General features: G+C 38.0%; 1 protein-coding gene across 1 annotated transcript in view; it reads right to left on the minus strand.

The window, feature by feature from the left end:
* PARPBP (PARP1 binding protein) overlaps nucleotides 1-15,688 on the minus strand; it is a 106,742-nt gene that overhangs the window by 38,618 nt on the left and 52,436 nt on the right. Inside the window, exons 4-5 of the mRNA XM_006871091.1 lie at nucleotides 14,509-14,679; nucleotides 12,329-12,483 (exon numbers count right to left, since the gene is read on the minus strand). Coding sequence (XP_006871153.1) covers nucleotides 12,329-12,483; nucleotides 14,509-14,679 — 326 coding nt within the window. The remainder of the gene's footprint in view (nucleotides 1-12,328; nucleotides 12,484-14,508; nucleotides 14,680-15,688) is intronic.

Genomic DNA, 15,688 nt, shown 5'->3' on the forward strand with positions numbered 1-15,688 from the left:
CTGACTCAATGGCACCTAACAACAACAACAAACCATTTGACCTGGCTTCAATTGCTGAATGATCAGAACTCAACTAGAGGGAGAAAGAAGAGGAAAAAAAGTAATTCACTACAATTTGATGAACTTGACCTATACTTATAGACAAAGTAGCTCAAAAGAAGGGAGAAGGGGACAAATCTTTACAATGAGGGTCATCCCCACCCCTTCAGTACACAGGGTTGACAGGGATGAGCAACTTAGACATTGGTTACCCAAAATGGGGGGGCGCTACAATGGCACAAAGTGACTGGCTTACAAGCTTTCAAGAGTGAGCCTAGTTCCAGAGAGTGTGGGGGAAGGTAGAATCTCCAGTGAGTGATTTCCAATCTGTCTGGACGGGGCTGATGAAAGGAGATATGGATAGGACTCTTAGGGTTCAAGAGTGAATAATTTTTATCAGGACTGATTGTGAATGTTGCACATGTAAAGGTAAATGTTTTGTTACAAAAGGAGGGGAGTTGTTGATCTTGCAGTCCAGGAGCCGAGAACTTGGGGCCATCAAGGGAGAAGACAGGAGTGCAGGACCCTACCCAGAAAAGCAGTGAGCCAGAGATGGAGGCAGAGATGATGATGTGGAGAGATGGAGCAGCTGGAGACTCTGGACTCATGCAGGGAGAGAGGAGCTGTGTGCTAATGGCCGGGGCCAGGCTTGCAAGGGGGACGGGGGCACCCTTTGGTTGTTTGGGTGGTTATATATTCCTGAGTGCTTTGGTGTACACCTTAAAAAGAACAGAGGGAATAGAAGCAAATGCTGTTGAATGATGATGCATGGAGGGAATTGTAATCATTACAATGAAACGAAATACTATAAGATGAACTTAAAGCTGATGTTCCCCCATGTAAACTAACAATTCACAATAAAAACTTAAAAAAAGAAAAAAATTCAGGAATATATAATAATTTACACAACCAAAGGGCACACTCTGCAAGCCTGTCTCCTGGCCGTGAGCACTCAGCCACTCTCTTTCCATGAGTCTAGAGTCCTCAGCTGCTCTCTCTCTCCAACACATAATTAATCTTGATAGGTGATAATATGCTAGAAATTTTTACTTTACTCAATATTTGTTTACTCAAATTAAGACAACATCTCTAACTACTATAATGCATTCATAGTTTTGAAATTTTACTCAATATGATTTTAAATATTTCCCCTACATTTTTAAAATCTATTCAGAATGAACTTGCTAACTAACAGTAAACTTGTACTCTGTCATTTCTCATGAGTTTTCTGATCATCTTTGTTATTAGATACCAACCATAGAGACTGTACTAGATGCTGAAAGCACTATTCAGCTGTAAGTTTTTTGTACCTTCGTAGCCTGTGTGTTGCTGTGGTGCTGGGAAGTATAACAGCAGAATTTTAAATACCAGCAGGGTCATCCATGGAGGACAGGTTTCAGTACTGCTTCCAGCAAAAGACATAGTAGGAAAAAGAAGAGGCAGCTCACTTCTGAATGGTTACCCTCTGAAAACCTCATGAATAGCAGTCACTGATTGTCAGATAAAGTGCTAGAAGATGAGCTGAGTTTGGAAGGCATACAAAATGTAATTGGGGGAGAGTTGCCTCCTCAAAGTAGAACTGAATGGAGCAAGACTTTCAGGAACTTCATTTGCTGATGAGGTACAACTCAAAATGGAAAGTAACAGCTGAAAATACACATTAATAATTAGAACGTAAAATATACAAAGTATGACGCTATGAAAACTGGAAGTCATGAAAAATTTAAATATTACCTACACATAAGATCGATAGTCTAAAAATTAGTGAGCTGAAATTGGCATTTTGAAATGGACAGTCATATGGTTTACATACGCCTGTAATGACAAATTGAAGAGGAATAGCATTGCATTTCTCAGAACAGCATTGCTCAGAACAGCATTTCAAGATCTATCTTGAAGTATAAAAAAAAGAACGAGAAGAGCCTAAGCCTTACTTAGGGAGGTACAGGGCAAAAGTTTGGTAATAGAGTTATATCTCTCCACTTCTCTGCCTCTTCAGAGTTCTGACTAACAGAGTACTAACAGGACTGAAAGAAGTGGGGGCAAGTGATCAATTCATTTTAGAGGTTTATATAACAGATTGCAGAGTGAAATGATACTTTTTTTCTTGAAAGATCTTGGGACACAATTAAACTTCTTAACCAAGAAACTCCTTAGTAATTAGGCTAACAGCTCCACTTTTATGGCATACTTTCAAAAATTATTTATAAAGTCAATACATTTTCATGCTCACACATACACATACAAAACTATAAAGATCATGAAAGCAAAAATAGGAGCAAACTTAGGGACTCTAATACAAAATTAGGGGCATAATGGCTATCTACCAAACAAAATTAAAACTCCACAAAGAGCAAAAGACAAACTAGGTGACTGACACCTCCTAAAAACAGCATCATGTATACCAACAGACTTCACCAAAAAAGTAAAAAGAGAATCTATAGACTGGGGAAAATTTATTGACAGTGACATATTGGAAAAGGGACTAATCTATATATTTTATAGAAAACTTCAACACGTCAAAAACAAACAATCCAATTTTAAGAGTACAGAGAATATGAACAGACACTTCACCAAAGAAGAAACTCAAACAGTCAAAAAAATACATGAAGAAATGCTCTCAATCACTAGCCATTAGAGAACCGAAAATCAAAACAATGAGATATCATCTTACACTAGCAATCATGGTGGTTGATGGTGGTTATGTGCCTTTGAATCTGTTCCAACTCATAGCGACCCTGCATAGGGTTTCCTAGGCTATACATCTTTACGGGAGCAGAAAGCCTCATCCTTCTCCCGCAGAACCTCTGGTAGTTTTGAACTGCTGACCTTGAATTAGCAGCCCAACTCGTAACCACCATGCAACCAGAGCTCCTCCTGGCATTCACAGCAATGATTAAAAAAAAAATAAATGCTGGAGATGAGATGGAGAAAATGGAACCTTCATATAGCACTGCTGTGGAACCGTAAAATGGTACAACCTCTGTGGAAAATGGTATAGAGCTTCCTTAAAAAATTAGAATCAGAAATATCATATAGTCCTGAAATTCCACTACTAGATATATTATCTTTCAGAAATCAATCAGCAGTATGACATTAACAGATATATGTAGACCCATGATTAGTGTAGTATTATTCACAATAGCAAAAAGATGGAAACAAACTAAGTGTCCATCAACAGATGAAGGGATAAACTATAGTACATACAAATAGTGGAATACTACACAACACTGAAGAAAGATGATGAGTTGGCAAAACACCTCATAACATGGATGAACCTAGAAGACATCAGCAAATGAAGATCCCGAAAGTTTTATTCCATTTGTGTCATGATTGAGGAGGCAGCTCTTCCCCAGTCATATTGTGAGTGCCTTCCAACCTGAGGGGCTCATCTTCTTCTGGCACTGTATCTGACAATATTCTGGTGTTCTTCATCATGTCTCAATAGTCAATATTCTGGTGCTGACAGTGTTCCACTGCTATTCATAAGGTGTTCAGTGACTAAATATTTGGAAGTTGTCCGTCTCTCCTTCCTCCTAGTTTGTCTTTGTTTGGAAGCTCAGTTGAAACCTGTCTATAGTGGGTGACCCTACTGGTTTTTAAAATACACCAGGCATCGTTTCCAGAATCTCAGGAATATACAAACCACCACAGACAAATGGACACATTAGTTGTGGTGAATGAAATTAGTCAGTCACAAAAGAACAAATTTTAGAATGTAAAACTGATGATCTGCTCCATAAACCTTTTCTCAATTCACAATAAAAAGCTAAAAATAAAAGTAAGTAAATGACAAGGTTTCCTTCAGCCTGTTCTACTTTGCTCTGAAATGATAATGGCTCTGAAAGCCTGGCCCCTAGTCCAACAGTACCAGTGTCACCTAGGAATGTGTGATCCATACAGATTTCCAGGACTCACACCAGATTTACTGAACCAGAAACACTGCAGGCAGCACTCAATAACCTGTCTTTTATATGCTGGACTATGAGCCACTCTGGTAGTGGTGTAAAAGGAATTATGAATTGAAGTTTTCATCCTCACTGCTAGGTTACATATTTGAGGAAACAAACCATGTTTCACGTTTTAAGGAAGAAGCCAGGTTCCCTAACAAGCTTTAGAAATGTAACTGTTGACACTTAAACAGCTGGCCCAAGTAGTAAAGAAAAAAGGAAAATCAGAGAAACTTAATGTAAGTTAATGTATCAGACAGCCCATGGTCAAACAAACTTCGCTGATCTTCAGAATCTTACTCAGCATTTGTTTAAAACATCAACTTCAGATCCCACCGCAATGATTCACAATCTCAAGAAGGGCACTTCCTTTAAAAGTAATTTTTTAAACTTACCATAGGTAATTCTTAAGGTTAGGCACACTAATCATAAAAACCATGATAAAACAATAATCATTAAAAAATGAGCTCCAAGAGGTAGGAATCACATTTTATTTATCTGTGTATTACCAGTTTGTACTTGACACCAGAAAAGTTGACTAATATTGAATGAATGATCGATATCAGACTTTACAATCTGAAGTTTTTAATAAGACAAAAGATTATTACCCTTATGCCTCACTTATTAACTATCTCATTATATGACACTTCTCATGTATGATAATAGAAAAATATCTACTATTTTGCACATTAAGTATATACATCTGGTAGTAATGAATATTGAGATGCAAAGCAAGAGTAATGCCGGCTGTGTTGTGTCTACTCAAGATGGACAGTGATTCTCACTGGTTTGGCAGTTAAGTGATGGTGTAATTTGGCAGTTAGCATGATGGTACCGATTAGGGCTGCAAAGTTCAAAGTCAGCAGTTCCAAACTACCAGCTGTTCTGCGGAAGAAAATGAGGCTTTCTGCTCCCGTAAAGATTTACAGCTTCAGAACTCTGTACAGGGTCGCTGTGATTCGGAACCGACTCCATGACACATAACCAACCAACCAAATGATGATGTTACATAACAATGCAGTCATGTTCCATTTTGTGATCTGATGTACAGTCACGTTCCATGTTCACATAATGCCAATTTAAACATAAAGCCCTAGTCGGTGAGGAGTGGGTATACTCATTATTAATACTGTTGTTGTTATTGTTATTAAGTGCCATCTAGTCAGTTCCAATTCATAGTGGCCTTGTACAGGGTTTCAAAGGAGCAGCTAGTAGGATGGAAACACTGACCTTGCAGTAGCAGCTCAGTAATTACCCTGCAGCATCACACCAGGACTCCACTATTAATACTTGTTGCCATTGCTAAGCACTGCCGAGTCAGTTCCAACTCATAATGACCCTGTATGGGGTTTCTGATAAGCATCGGGTGGATTTAAACCACCAACCTTGTGGTTTACAGTCTAGTGTTTATCATGCGAATCGGCCTGCTAACCTCAAGGTCAGTAGTTCAAAACTACCAGCCGTTCCACAGGAGAAAGTTGAGGCTTTCTGCTCCTGTAAAGATTTACAGCCTCAGAAACCCTGTGCAGGGTCGCTATAAGTTGGAACCGACTCCAGGGCACATCACAACAACAACAACAACAACAACTAATCATACAGCATCACACCAGGACTCTATTAGTATTAGCAATAAAAAAAGTAGGTGCCATCTATGGGAGAAAGATGTGGCAGTTGGCTTCTATTGATGTTTATAGCATTGGAAATCCTATCACTCAATAGTAAAGTTTTGGCTTTTTAATACAAACAAACAAACAGAGTTTCATTTATGCTATAACAGACTAAACACTCTGGAAGAATATTTAACCAAGCTTAGTAGAAATAGAAGATAATCTCCAAACCCCATGTAATTTCTTCCTAAAAGAAACACAAAATAAATAAGAGCTGGACACTTAGAGTCCTAGGCATGCAGGATAGAGGGGATGTTCCTGAGGGCGAGTCAAAAGAGATTGATTTAAGACACATCCTACACTAACACTGTCCATTAACATGACGAATGGGATCACCAAACTAGCTAGGATTTACAAAAAGGTGTGGAGGACACTATTACATCTAACAGAGGCTATAAAAACAGAACCTCCAGTTCTCCAAATTTGGCCAATGTCTTCAAAGCAAAAGCTGACTTCTCTATTTGACTTCCTCTCTGCCTTTCCTTTTTCATCTAATTTGAGGCCTGTTGTTGTTGTTATTGTTGTTGTTGTTGTTAGGTGCCATCGAGTTACTACCAACCCATAGCGACCCTATATGCACAGCAGAATGAAACACTGCCCTATCCTGGGCCAACCTCACTACTATTGCCACACTTGAGCCCATTGACGCTGCCACCTGGCCAATCCATCTTGTTGGGGGTCTTCCTCTTTTTCTCTGACCCTCCACCTTATCAAACATGATATCCTTCTCCAGTGACTGGTCACTCTTGACAATATATGCGAAGTATGAGAGACGAAGTTTGGCCATCTTGGCCTCCAAGGAGCACTCTTGGCTGCACTTCTTCCTGAATAGATCTATTGGTTCTTTTGACAGCCCATGGCACTTTCAATATTCTCCTCCAACACCATAACTCAAAAGCATCAATTATTCTACAGTCTTCCTTATTCACTGTCCAGCTTTTGCATGCACATGAAGTTATTGAAAATATCATAGCTTGGGGCAGGTACACCTTAGTCCTCAAGCTGACATCATTGCTCTTCAACACTTGAAAAAGGTCTTGTGCAGCAGATTTGCCTAATGCAATACGTCTTCTGATCTCTTAACTGCTGCTTCCATGAGTGTTGATAATTGATCCAAGAAGAATTAAGTCCTTGACAACTGCAATCTTTTCTCCATTGATGAGAATGTTGTTTATTGGTCCAGTGGTGAGGACTTCTATTTTCTTTACATTGAGATGTAATCTATACCAAAGGGTGTGTTCTTTGATCTTCATCAGTAAATGTAAGTCCTCTTCACTTTCAGCAAGCAAGGTTGTATCATCTGCATATTGCAGGTTGTTAATGAGTCTTCCTCCAATCCTGATGCCACGTTTTTCTTCATAGAACCCAGCTTCTTGGATTATTTGCTCAGCATACAGGTTGAATAAGTATGATGAAAGAGTACAACCTTGTCAAACTACGTTTTAAATTTTAAAACATTCAGTGTTCCCATGCTCTGTTCGAACAACTGCTTCTTGGTCCATGTAAAGATTCCTCATGAGCACAATTAAGTGTTCAGAAATACTCATACTTCGCAATGTTGTCCATAGCTTGTCATGATCCACACAATCGAAAGCCTTTGCATAGTCAATAAAGCACAGGTAAACATCTTTCTGATATTCTCTGCTTTCAGCCAAGACCCATTGGACATCAGCAATGATATCCCTCATTCCATGGCCTCTTCTGAATCTGTCTTAAACCTCTGGAAGTTCTCTGTCAATGAATGATTGTAGCCACTTCTGTATGACCTTTAGTAAAACTTTACTTGTATGGGATATCAAAGAGATTGTCCGATGATTTCTGCATTCCTTTGGGTCACTTCTCTTTGGAATGGGCACAAATATGGATCTCTTCCAATCAGTCGGTCAGATAGCTGTCTTCCAAATTTCTTGGCAGAGATGAGTGAGTGCCTCCTGTGCCGCCTCACTTTCTTGAAAGATTTCAATTTTTATTCCATCAATTCCTGGTGCCTTGTTCTTTGCCAATTCCTTCAATGCACCTTGGACTCCCTCCCTCAGTATCATTGGCTCTTGATCATATGCTACCTCTTGAAATGGTTGAACATGAATCATTTCCTTTTGGTACTGTGACTTTGTGTATTCCTTCCAACTTCTCTTGATGCTTTCTGCCTCATTCAATAATTTGCCCAGAGGATCTTTCAATAGAGAAAATCGAGGCATGAATTTTTTCTTAAGTTCCCCCAGCTTGAGAAATGCTGAGCGTGTTCTTCCTTTTTGGTATTCTGAGTCCAGAAATTTGCACATTTTGTTGTAATATTTGGCTTTATCTTCTTGAGCTGATCTTTGAAGTTTTGTGTTCAGCTCTTGGACCTCCTCATTTCTTCCATTTGCTTTAGCATCGCTATGCTGGAGAGCAAGCTTCAGTGTCCTTTCTGACATCCATTTTGACCTTTTCCTTCTTTCTTGTCTTCTCAATGACTTTTTGCTTCCTTCATGTATGATGTTCTTGGTGTCATCCCACAACTCTTGTGGCCTGTATCTGTCTGTCTATCCATGCACTTCAGAAGCAATTCTTAAATGGTACTCACGATTTTAAATTATTCTCAGTGAAAGGGTCCATGAAGAGACCTATACTCATAAAACCAGAAGTCTGAGCAGACTCAAATAATTTCATTTACATATACAGTCATTACCTTTTCCATCTAGTTTTCAAATAAAAGCACAGAACTGAGTTTCATGAAATGAAGCCAAAATGAAAACATAATTAACACTATGTCCTTCTTCTGGGGATTAATCTCTACATAATAAAATAATGAGAGTATCTTAATGCCAATTAGAAAATCAGGGGGGAAAAAAGTCCTTCAAGTGGTATTAGGAAATAATTGTTCCTTTTATAGGAACAAATTTGCCAAAATTTCAAAACAATGTAATTCACTGACTTAGTTGTGTTTAATAAAAAAACCTGTAAAACTTTTATTTCTGCTACCTGCCAAGGTCCACATTTTGACCCCTGGCAAAAACCCAAACACTATGAAAAGGGGCTTCAAAAAGTTCATAGAACAATTCCATTAAATTTTCATTTCATTTTTCCATGAAGTTTTTGAAGACCCCTACACTCACTATCACAGCCAATGACCACTAGCTGTTCTATTATCTGGTCAGCAACCAGAGACCCAAAGAGTCCGGCCCACTGCCATCTAGTTAACTTGCGCTCAAAGTGTTTCTGACCCATGTGTTACCGGGTACAACTGCTCCATAGGGTTTTCTTGGCTGTAATCTTTACGGAGGAGCCCTGGTATGGCGCTGGAGGATAACAAGGTTAACAACACTTAACAACAACAGCTATGTTTATGGAAGTAGACTGCAAAGTTTCTTCCATGGAGCAGTTAGGTGGGTTTGAACATCCAACCTTTCAGTTAAGTTGTTAAGTACCACTGAAGTCAGTTCTAATTCATAGCGACCCTGTATAGAGTTTCTAAGGAGTAGCTTATGGGTTGAACCATTGGCCTTAAGGTTAGCAGTCCAGTGCTTGCCCTACAGTGCCACACCAGTTGACTGCAAATCATTTGTAGCACCCAAGGACCAGAATAAAAACCAAAGGTACTGCCTCATGACAACCCCTTTTATTACAGAGTAGAACTGTTCCATGGGGTTTTCACTCGTCAGGAGGTTAATTCAAACCCTTGTTCCTAAAGCCTAGACAGCAGAGCATGTGTACTAGGCACCAGGGACATGAAATAAATGAAACCTTGCAATTTATATAATACTATAGGAACTAAAAGGGAGCCATGGTGGCAAACTGGTTAATGTTCTCGACTGTGAACCAAAAAGTCAGCAGTTCAAATCTATCATCCGTTCTATGGGAGAATGACGTGGTGGTCTTCTTCCATAAAGTTCACAGCCTACTCGGTCACATAGCGTCACTATGAGTCAGAGCCCACTCAATGTCAGTGGGTTTGGTTTTAGCTATGAACTAAAGGCGTAGAGGGAGTTCAAGTGGAAAGGTAGAAGGAGAAAGGAGATTAATCAGGAAGGCTTCCAGAAAGATTGTTGTTGTTGTTGTTAAGTGCCGACGATATATCACGATGATTTTAAACATAAATGGATGCATTGATGCGAGAAACACTTAACTGCAGCACGCCACACCAGAGCCCTGGGCATAAAGACAAGAATGAGATCACTAAAGAACAAATAAAACTTCTCAAGCTTGAACCAGAACAAAGTAATAAGAAGACAATGCTCAATAATACAGACAAATGATGGGCAATATATTAGCGCATTTGTTGGTTACCTTCCTATTACTAAACAGATCAGTAACCAAGTACCAATCAGTCAATTCTGATTCATGGAAATTCCATATGTGTCACAGTAAAATGCGTTCCACGGGGTTTGCAATGGCTGCCTTTTCTAGGTATATCAAGAACTGTTTCTAAAGTACTGCTGGGTGGGCTCAAACTTCCAACCTTCTGGTTATCAGCCCAGGACATTAACTGTTTGCACCACCAGAAAGTGACTGGAGTTTCCCTACTGTCATCAATAACTTGAGAACTACTTGCTAAAAGCAATTTTACTTTAAAGAAATTAAACGTGATTAAAGATGTCACATAAAATGTATCAAAATTGCTTCAGAAATATTTTTTAATGTGAAAATTTGTAACATTTGGAAACTGAATTGGATAATTTAACTAGATATGTTCTACAGAAGCATGGTATTTAATCCAAAATATATAATTCAGGTTTGCATCAAAATTTTGTTATGTAATAAACTTTAAAAACACAATTTTAAACTTATAAGTGATAGGGAACTAACTAATCTATGTAACCTAAAAAAAAACAAAATTAACCCATTGTTGGCCAGTCAATTCCAACCCATATAAGACCTGTTGTTGTTACGTGCCATTGAGTCAATTCTGACTCAGAGACCTTGCATAGGGTTTCTGAGGATCAGCTGGTGGGGTCAAACTGCTGACTTGCAATTAGGAGTCCAGTGCTTATCCTACAGCATAGCACCAGGACCCCATATAACCTAACACCTCTAATTTAAGACATTTTCCAGGTGAAAGTGTAGTATGCATTTTGTGGTGACGCCTACTGGTGAAGTGAGAAAATGCACCCAAGCGAAAGCAAAAATGGCTTGATGAACAGATGGTAGTAAGGAGATGAATGTGAGAATCAATTCTTTTTCCATTTCTTCCCTGTCTAATCACCATCTTCCCTTGTGATTCTGACCACATCATCCTATTAAAAGACAACAGAAACTTATTCCCAGATATAAGAGTTCAATACGTTTTTATCTCTATGTTTTTAGGTTAAGAAATGGAGTGCAGAGTTAGATCATGTAGAATTTTGTACTTCATACTAAGGTTTCTATAGCTTTATCCTGTACCTAATATAAAAAACATTGATAGGTTGTAACCAAGAGACAAGGCGCCCTGGTGGCACTGTGGGTTACGCATAGGGCTGCTAATTGATAGTTGGCAGTTCTAACCCACCAGCAGGTTGTAACCGAGAGACAAGGAGCCCTGGTGGCACTGTGGGTTAGGCATCCGGCTGCTAATTGTAAGTTGGCAGTTCTAACCCACCAGCCACTTTTCAGGAGAAAGATGAGACTGTAAAGAGTTGCATTGTTCCAAACCATATGTAGGCTCACTAGGAGGTGGAATCAACTGGATGGCAGTGGTTTCTAACCAAAAGAGCAAAAAATTCCAGTTGTAGAAAAATCACTCAGGCTGCAATGAGGGCAAGAGGATGGGTCAACATAAGACTGGAGGTAGAATGGACAACTCAGTGACTAGCGATATTGTCCAACGAAGGAAAGATGAAAGTGAGTGCAGATAGTATGTTTTTATTGCTGTTGGTTGCTATCAAGTCAATTACAACTCAGAGTGACCCCATATGTGCAGAGTAGAACTGCTTTATGGGGTTCTCAAGGCTATGAACCTTCTAAAGTAGATGAAGCCTATCTTCTGAGGAGCCTCTTAGTAGTTTCAGACTATCATGTTTCAGTTAATAGTCAAGGACTTTATTGTTTCTGTGACTCAAGGACTCCTCTGACACATAATACATTTTCAGTAAATGTCAGCTATTTTTATCAATAACATGCTATGGCTTACCAACCATACACAGCACCATGTATGCTAGCATATAAAAGCCACATTGTCCTCATTTATCGAAAAATTATTCAACATCCAATATACCCAAAATACAAATGTCTACTAGACAAGAAAAAACTTCTTACCTCAACATAATATAAATTCCAGATGATCAAAGATTTACACATAAGGAAAAATTTTTAACTAACAAAACGTAATAGTCATATCTTTGTAAATTTCCTTACTCATTCTTAATATCTGCTAACTTTTTTTAATAAAAAGTTTAAAGAAATTATCTATTAGGTCATTTTCAGTCCCCCCCCCCAAATCTACTTTATTCCAGATAAAGATAAATGGTAAATCATCTTTTCTAATCAAATTTCATTTGAACATGAATTTTGATTTTGGCAAAACGCTTAGAAAAAGAAGTAGACAGGAATTTGGGGACAAATGTTAAGTGATTATACATTTAGATATTTTGTTTTTTCTTCCTACTGGTAGTTTGATGTTTTCTCATATCATTATCTATTTCTATCTCTGATTCTCTTAAATTTTGAAGATAGATTAGTAACCTACATTTGTAATATATGAAAAGTCATTACCTTGGATTTGGGATTTCTCCAAGAATTTCACTTAGTCTGTCAATTAAATGAATAAAATTAGACAATCCCTTCACATGTGTCCTTAAAGGGTCAGATGGTGACGGTGCATATCCTTTCCCTCCAAGCTGTATTGTTCGAATGAATGAGGTAGCCACCTATGAATTTTAAAAAATTATTAATTTATGTTTAATGATTTAGAAATGGACAAATAAAATTTACTGTATGAAGCTAGGTACATCTATATGAATTCAAGGTATACAGTTGAAGTGAAGCACTTTTTGTAACTCCTACCACACTTTGATTCAGAAGCAACTAACACAGACACAGGTGTCAGTAGTGATGGCAATAATACCAACTTTTCAGTAAAGAGCCACACCTTGTACAATTCCACAGGGGCACTATTCACTGAGAAGGTTTTTGTGGTTGTTAAGTGCCCTAAAGTTGGGCCATACTCATACCAACCCCACACAGGGTCTCTGCAGAGTGGGTTTGAACTGCTGACCTTGTAGTTCGCAATCCAGTATTTAACACATTAGCAGTCATGGAAGCAGCAGTCAAGAAACCAAACAACATACTATATTAGGCAAATCTGCTGCAAAAGATCTTTAAAATGCTCAAGAGTAAAGATAACAGTTTTAGGACCAAGGTGCACCTCACCCAAGCCATGGTATTTTCACTTGTTTCATATGCATGTGAAAGTTGGACAGTGAATAAAGAAGACTGAAGAATAATTGATGCATTTGATTTATGGTATTGAAGAAGAATATTAAAAGTACCACGAACTGCTACAAGAATGAACAAATCTGTATTGGAGGAAGTACAGACAAAATGTCCCTTAGAAGTCAGGATGGTGAGACTTCATCTCTAGGAATGGACCAGTCGCTGGAGAAGGACACCATGCTTGGTAAAGTGGAGGGTCACCAAAAAAAAAAGGAAGACCCCCCCAAGGAGATAGACTGACACAGTGGCAGCAGCAAAGGGCTCAAATGTTAACAACAATTGGATGGCAGGGCTGGGCAGTATTTCCTTCTGTTGTGCATAGGGTCACTAAAGAGTTGGAACCAACTCGATTGCACCTAACAACAATAATATTGGTAAAGACTGAGGAAGCAAGTTATGGGGCAAATCAATAAGAATATATTCATAAAAACATAGCATTAATTATGAAGAGTTATTTTATAAATAGATTATTCTATACACTGACTAGCAGCTATTGGAATTATTATAAGAAACTATGGGGTTTTCAGTGTTAACTGATCTATTGCATTAAATCTTTTGCATGAATTGACTACACAAGTAATTAACCTTTCTAAACCTTACCTTCTTTATTTCTAAAATAAAGATTTAGATTAGATAATCACTATGTCCTATCCATGTATTACCTCCTAGGATTATCGGATCAAGTAAAGTTAAAGTGCCCTGCTTTTACAATGAAAAAGATATATGTGTGATGACTATGTTGTTGTTGTTATTCAATGCCATCCAGTCAATTCCAATGCATAGCAACCTGTATAGGGTTTTCAAGGAGCAGATGGTGGATTTGAACTGCTCACCTTGCAGTTCATACTGACCTTTGGGTTCAGTGCTTATCCTGCAGCACCACACCAGGACACCTGGTACGGTTATAGAAAAGAGTGAGTATCTCCATCAATGATGAAGTTTCAAAACTATTTTCCAAAGTATATTCTTAGAAAGACAAATTCTATGAACATCAATAATTTGGGGAAGGTTCCATGCTCAAGTAACTTAGGAAATAATGACTTTAAAAACAAACAAAACCAATTTCTCTTGCGAAGGACTTCGTGAGTTTTTGGACTACATTATGAAATGCATTAGAAATATCTAAAGTGAGTATATTTTATTCCCAAAATCTCTGCCCTTGTAAGCATTTATTCAAAGGGTATTTAACAGGGAGATTTTGTCCTTGGAGGTATCCCAGGAGCATTTACCAAACCTAGTACTCTATAAAACTAGCCAGGGAAACACTGTTTTAGAGAAATTCTTCCTTGACAAACTTGACGGATACTGAAGAAAATGAAAATACCATGGATTTCAAATACATAGGTAGAAAATCAATTAATTTAAAAGTTGTGTCATGATAGTTAAAAGAATGCCACATGAAAGTGTCTCTGTTCAAAAAATAGTCTTTAAATAATCTTGAAATTATCTCATGTCCATACCAAAAACATAGACATCTGCTTGTCTTGAGCAGCATGCTTCAGGTCTGTGAAGGCATCTCTCCCCAGTCCTCGATCAGGAATATTAAGAATATGAGCCAAAGCCAGGTCATTCTTTGAATTTACTAGCAGGTTCAAATATGAAGAGATAATTTTCTTGGCCAATAATCTCATCTGTACAATAAAATATATAATAAAATACTCAGTTATTTTTATTAGTTATTCTAGAGTCATAAAAACAATCTTTTTTATACATGTATCAAAAACATATATGAGCATCCAAAGAAACTATCTCACTCCTCTTTGGGAACAGAGAATTGTCAAATAAATAGAAAACACAGGTGCGACAACCAACATATACTTACTCATAAAATCAATCCACTTGGTGCCAATAAGAAGCCATGAGTAAACATTGACAACTTATAGCTGTTGGAAAAAATGTCTCTTTCTAGAGTATACTCTGTAGAGTATGCATTTGTGATGAGGTCTCATCTCATTCTCCCGCATACATTGGCCAATTACTAGTCACTACTAGTCATAATGAAGCCCCCTAAAGTTTAGAGCATGAGCCAACTGGTTCTATTTGTCTCCCTACTTAGGTTATAATGCCTTAAGTTTAAGAGTTAATTTTTTGAGAATTACTAGACACTTATGAAAATACCAAATAAGCAACTAAGAATTCAATGTAAGGAGATCCAGTCAAATGTTAAGCAAACAATGGTAACATAATCAAGCAGTTGATTTTGACAATAACCAGCCTAAAACACAGCTATAGTACATTCACCAAAATGAATAGTATTTGGCAGCTACTGACATGGCCATTAGGTATTTCCTATTTATTGCACTAGTCCTTCACACAAAAACCATAAACCATGACATTTAATAAGCTTTTTCTTAAAATTCACTATTTATTATTATCCAAGACCTCGCAACATCTAATACTGGGAAAGAAGTGATCATGTGACTCCGAAAGGCAACAACTGTAAGATACTAGGATAAAGTTTTAAAAACAAAATTATGTAGGAGAACAAACAAGATGGTGGATCGGGTGGATGTATAGTAGATAGCTCCACCAACAACAACACAGAATACCTGACCAAGCAGGCTCAGGGGATGGTCCCAGAACTCTGAACCACATATAAAGGAATACTTAGAAGGTTGGAAGGCTCATAGCTGGGGGAAT

Source organism: Chrysochloris asiatica, unplaced genomic scaffold (genome assembly GCF_000296735.1).
Source record: "Chrysochloris asiatica unplaced genomic scaffold, ChrAsi1.0 scaffold00160, whole genome shotgun sequence".
In the NCBI taxonomy this organism is placed as follows: Eukaryota; Metazoa; Chordata; class Mammalia; order Afrosoricida; family Chrysochloridae; genus Chrysochloris; species Chrysochloris asiatica.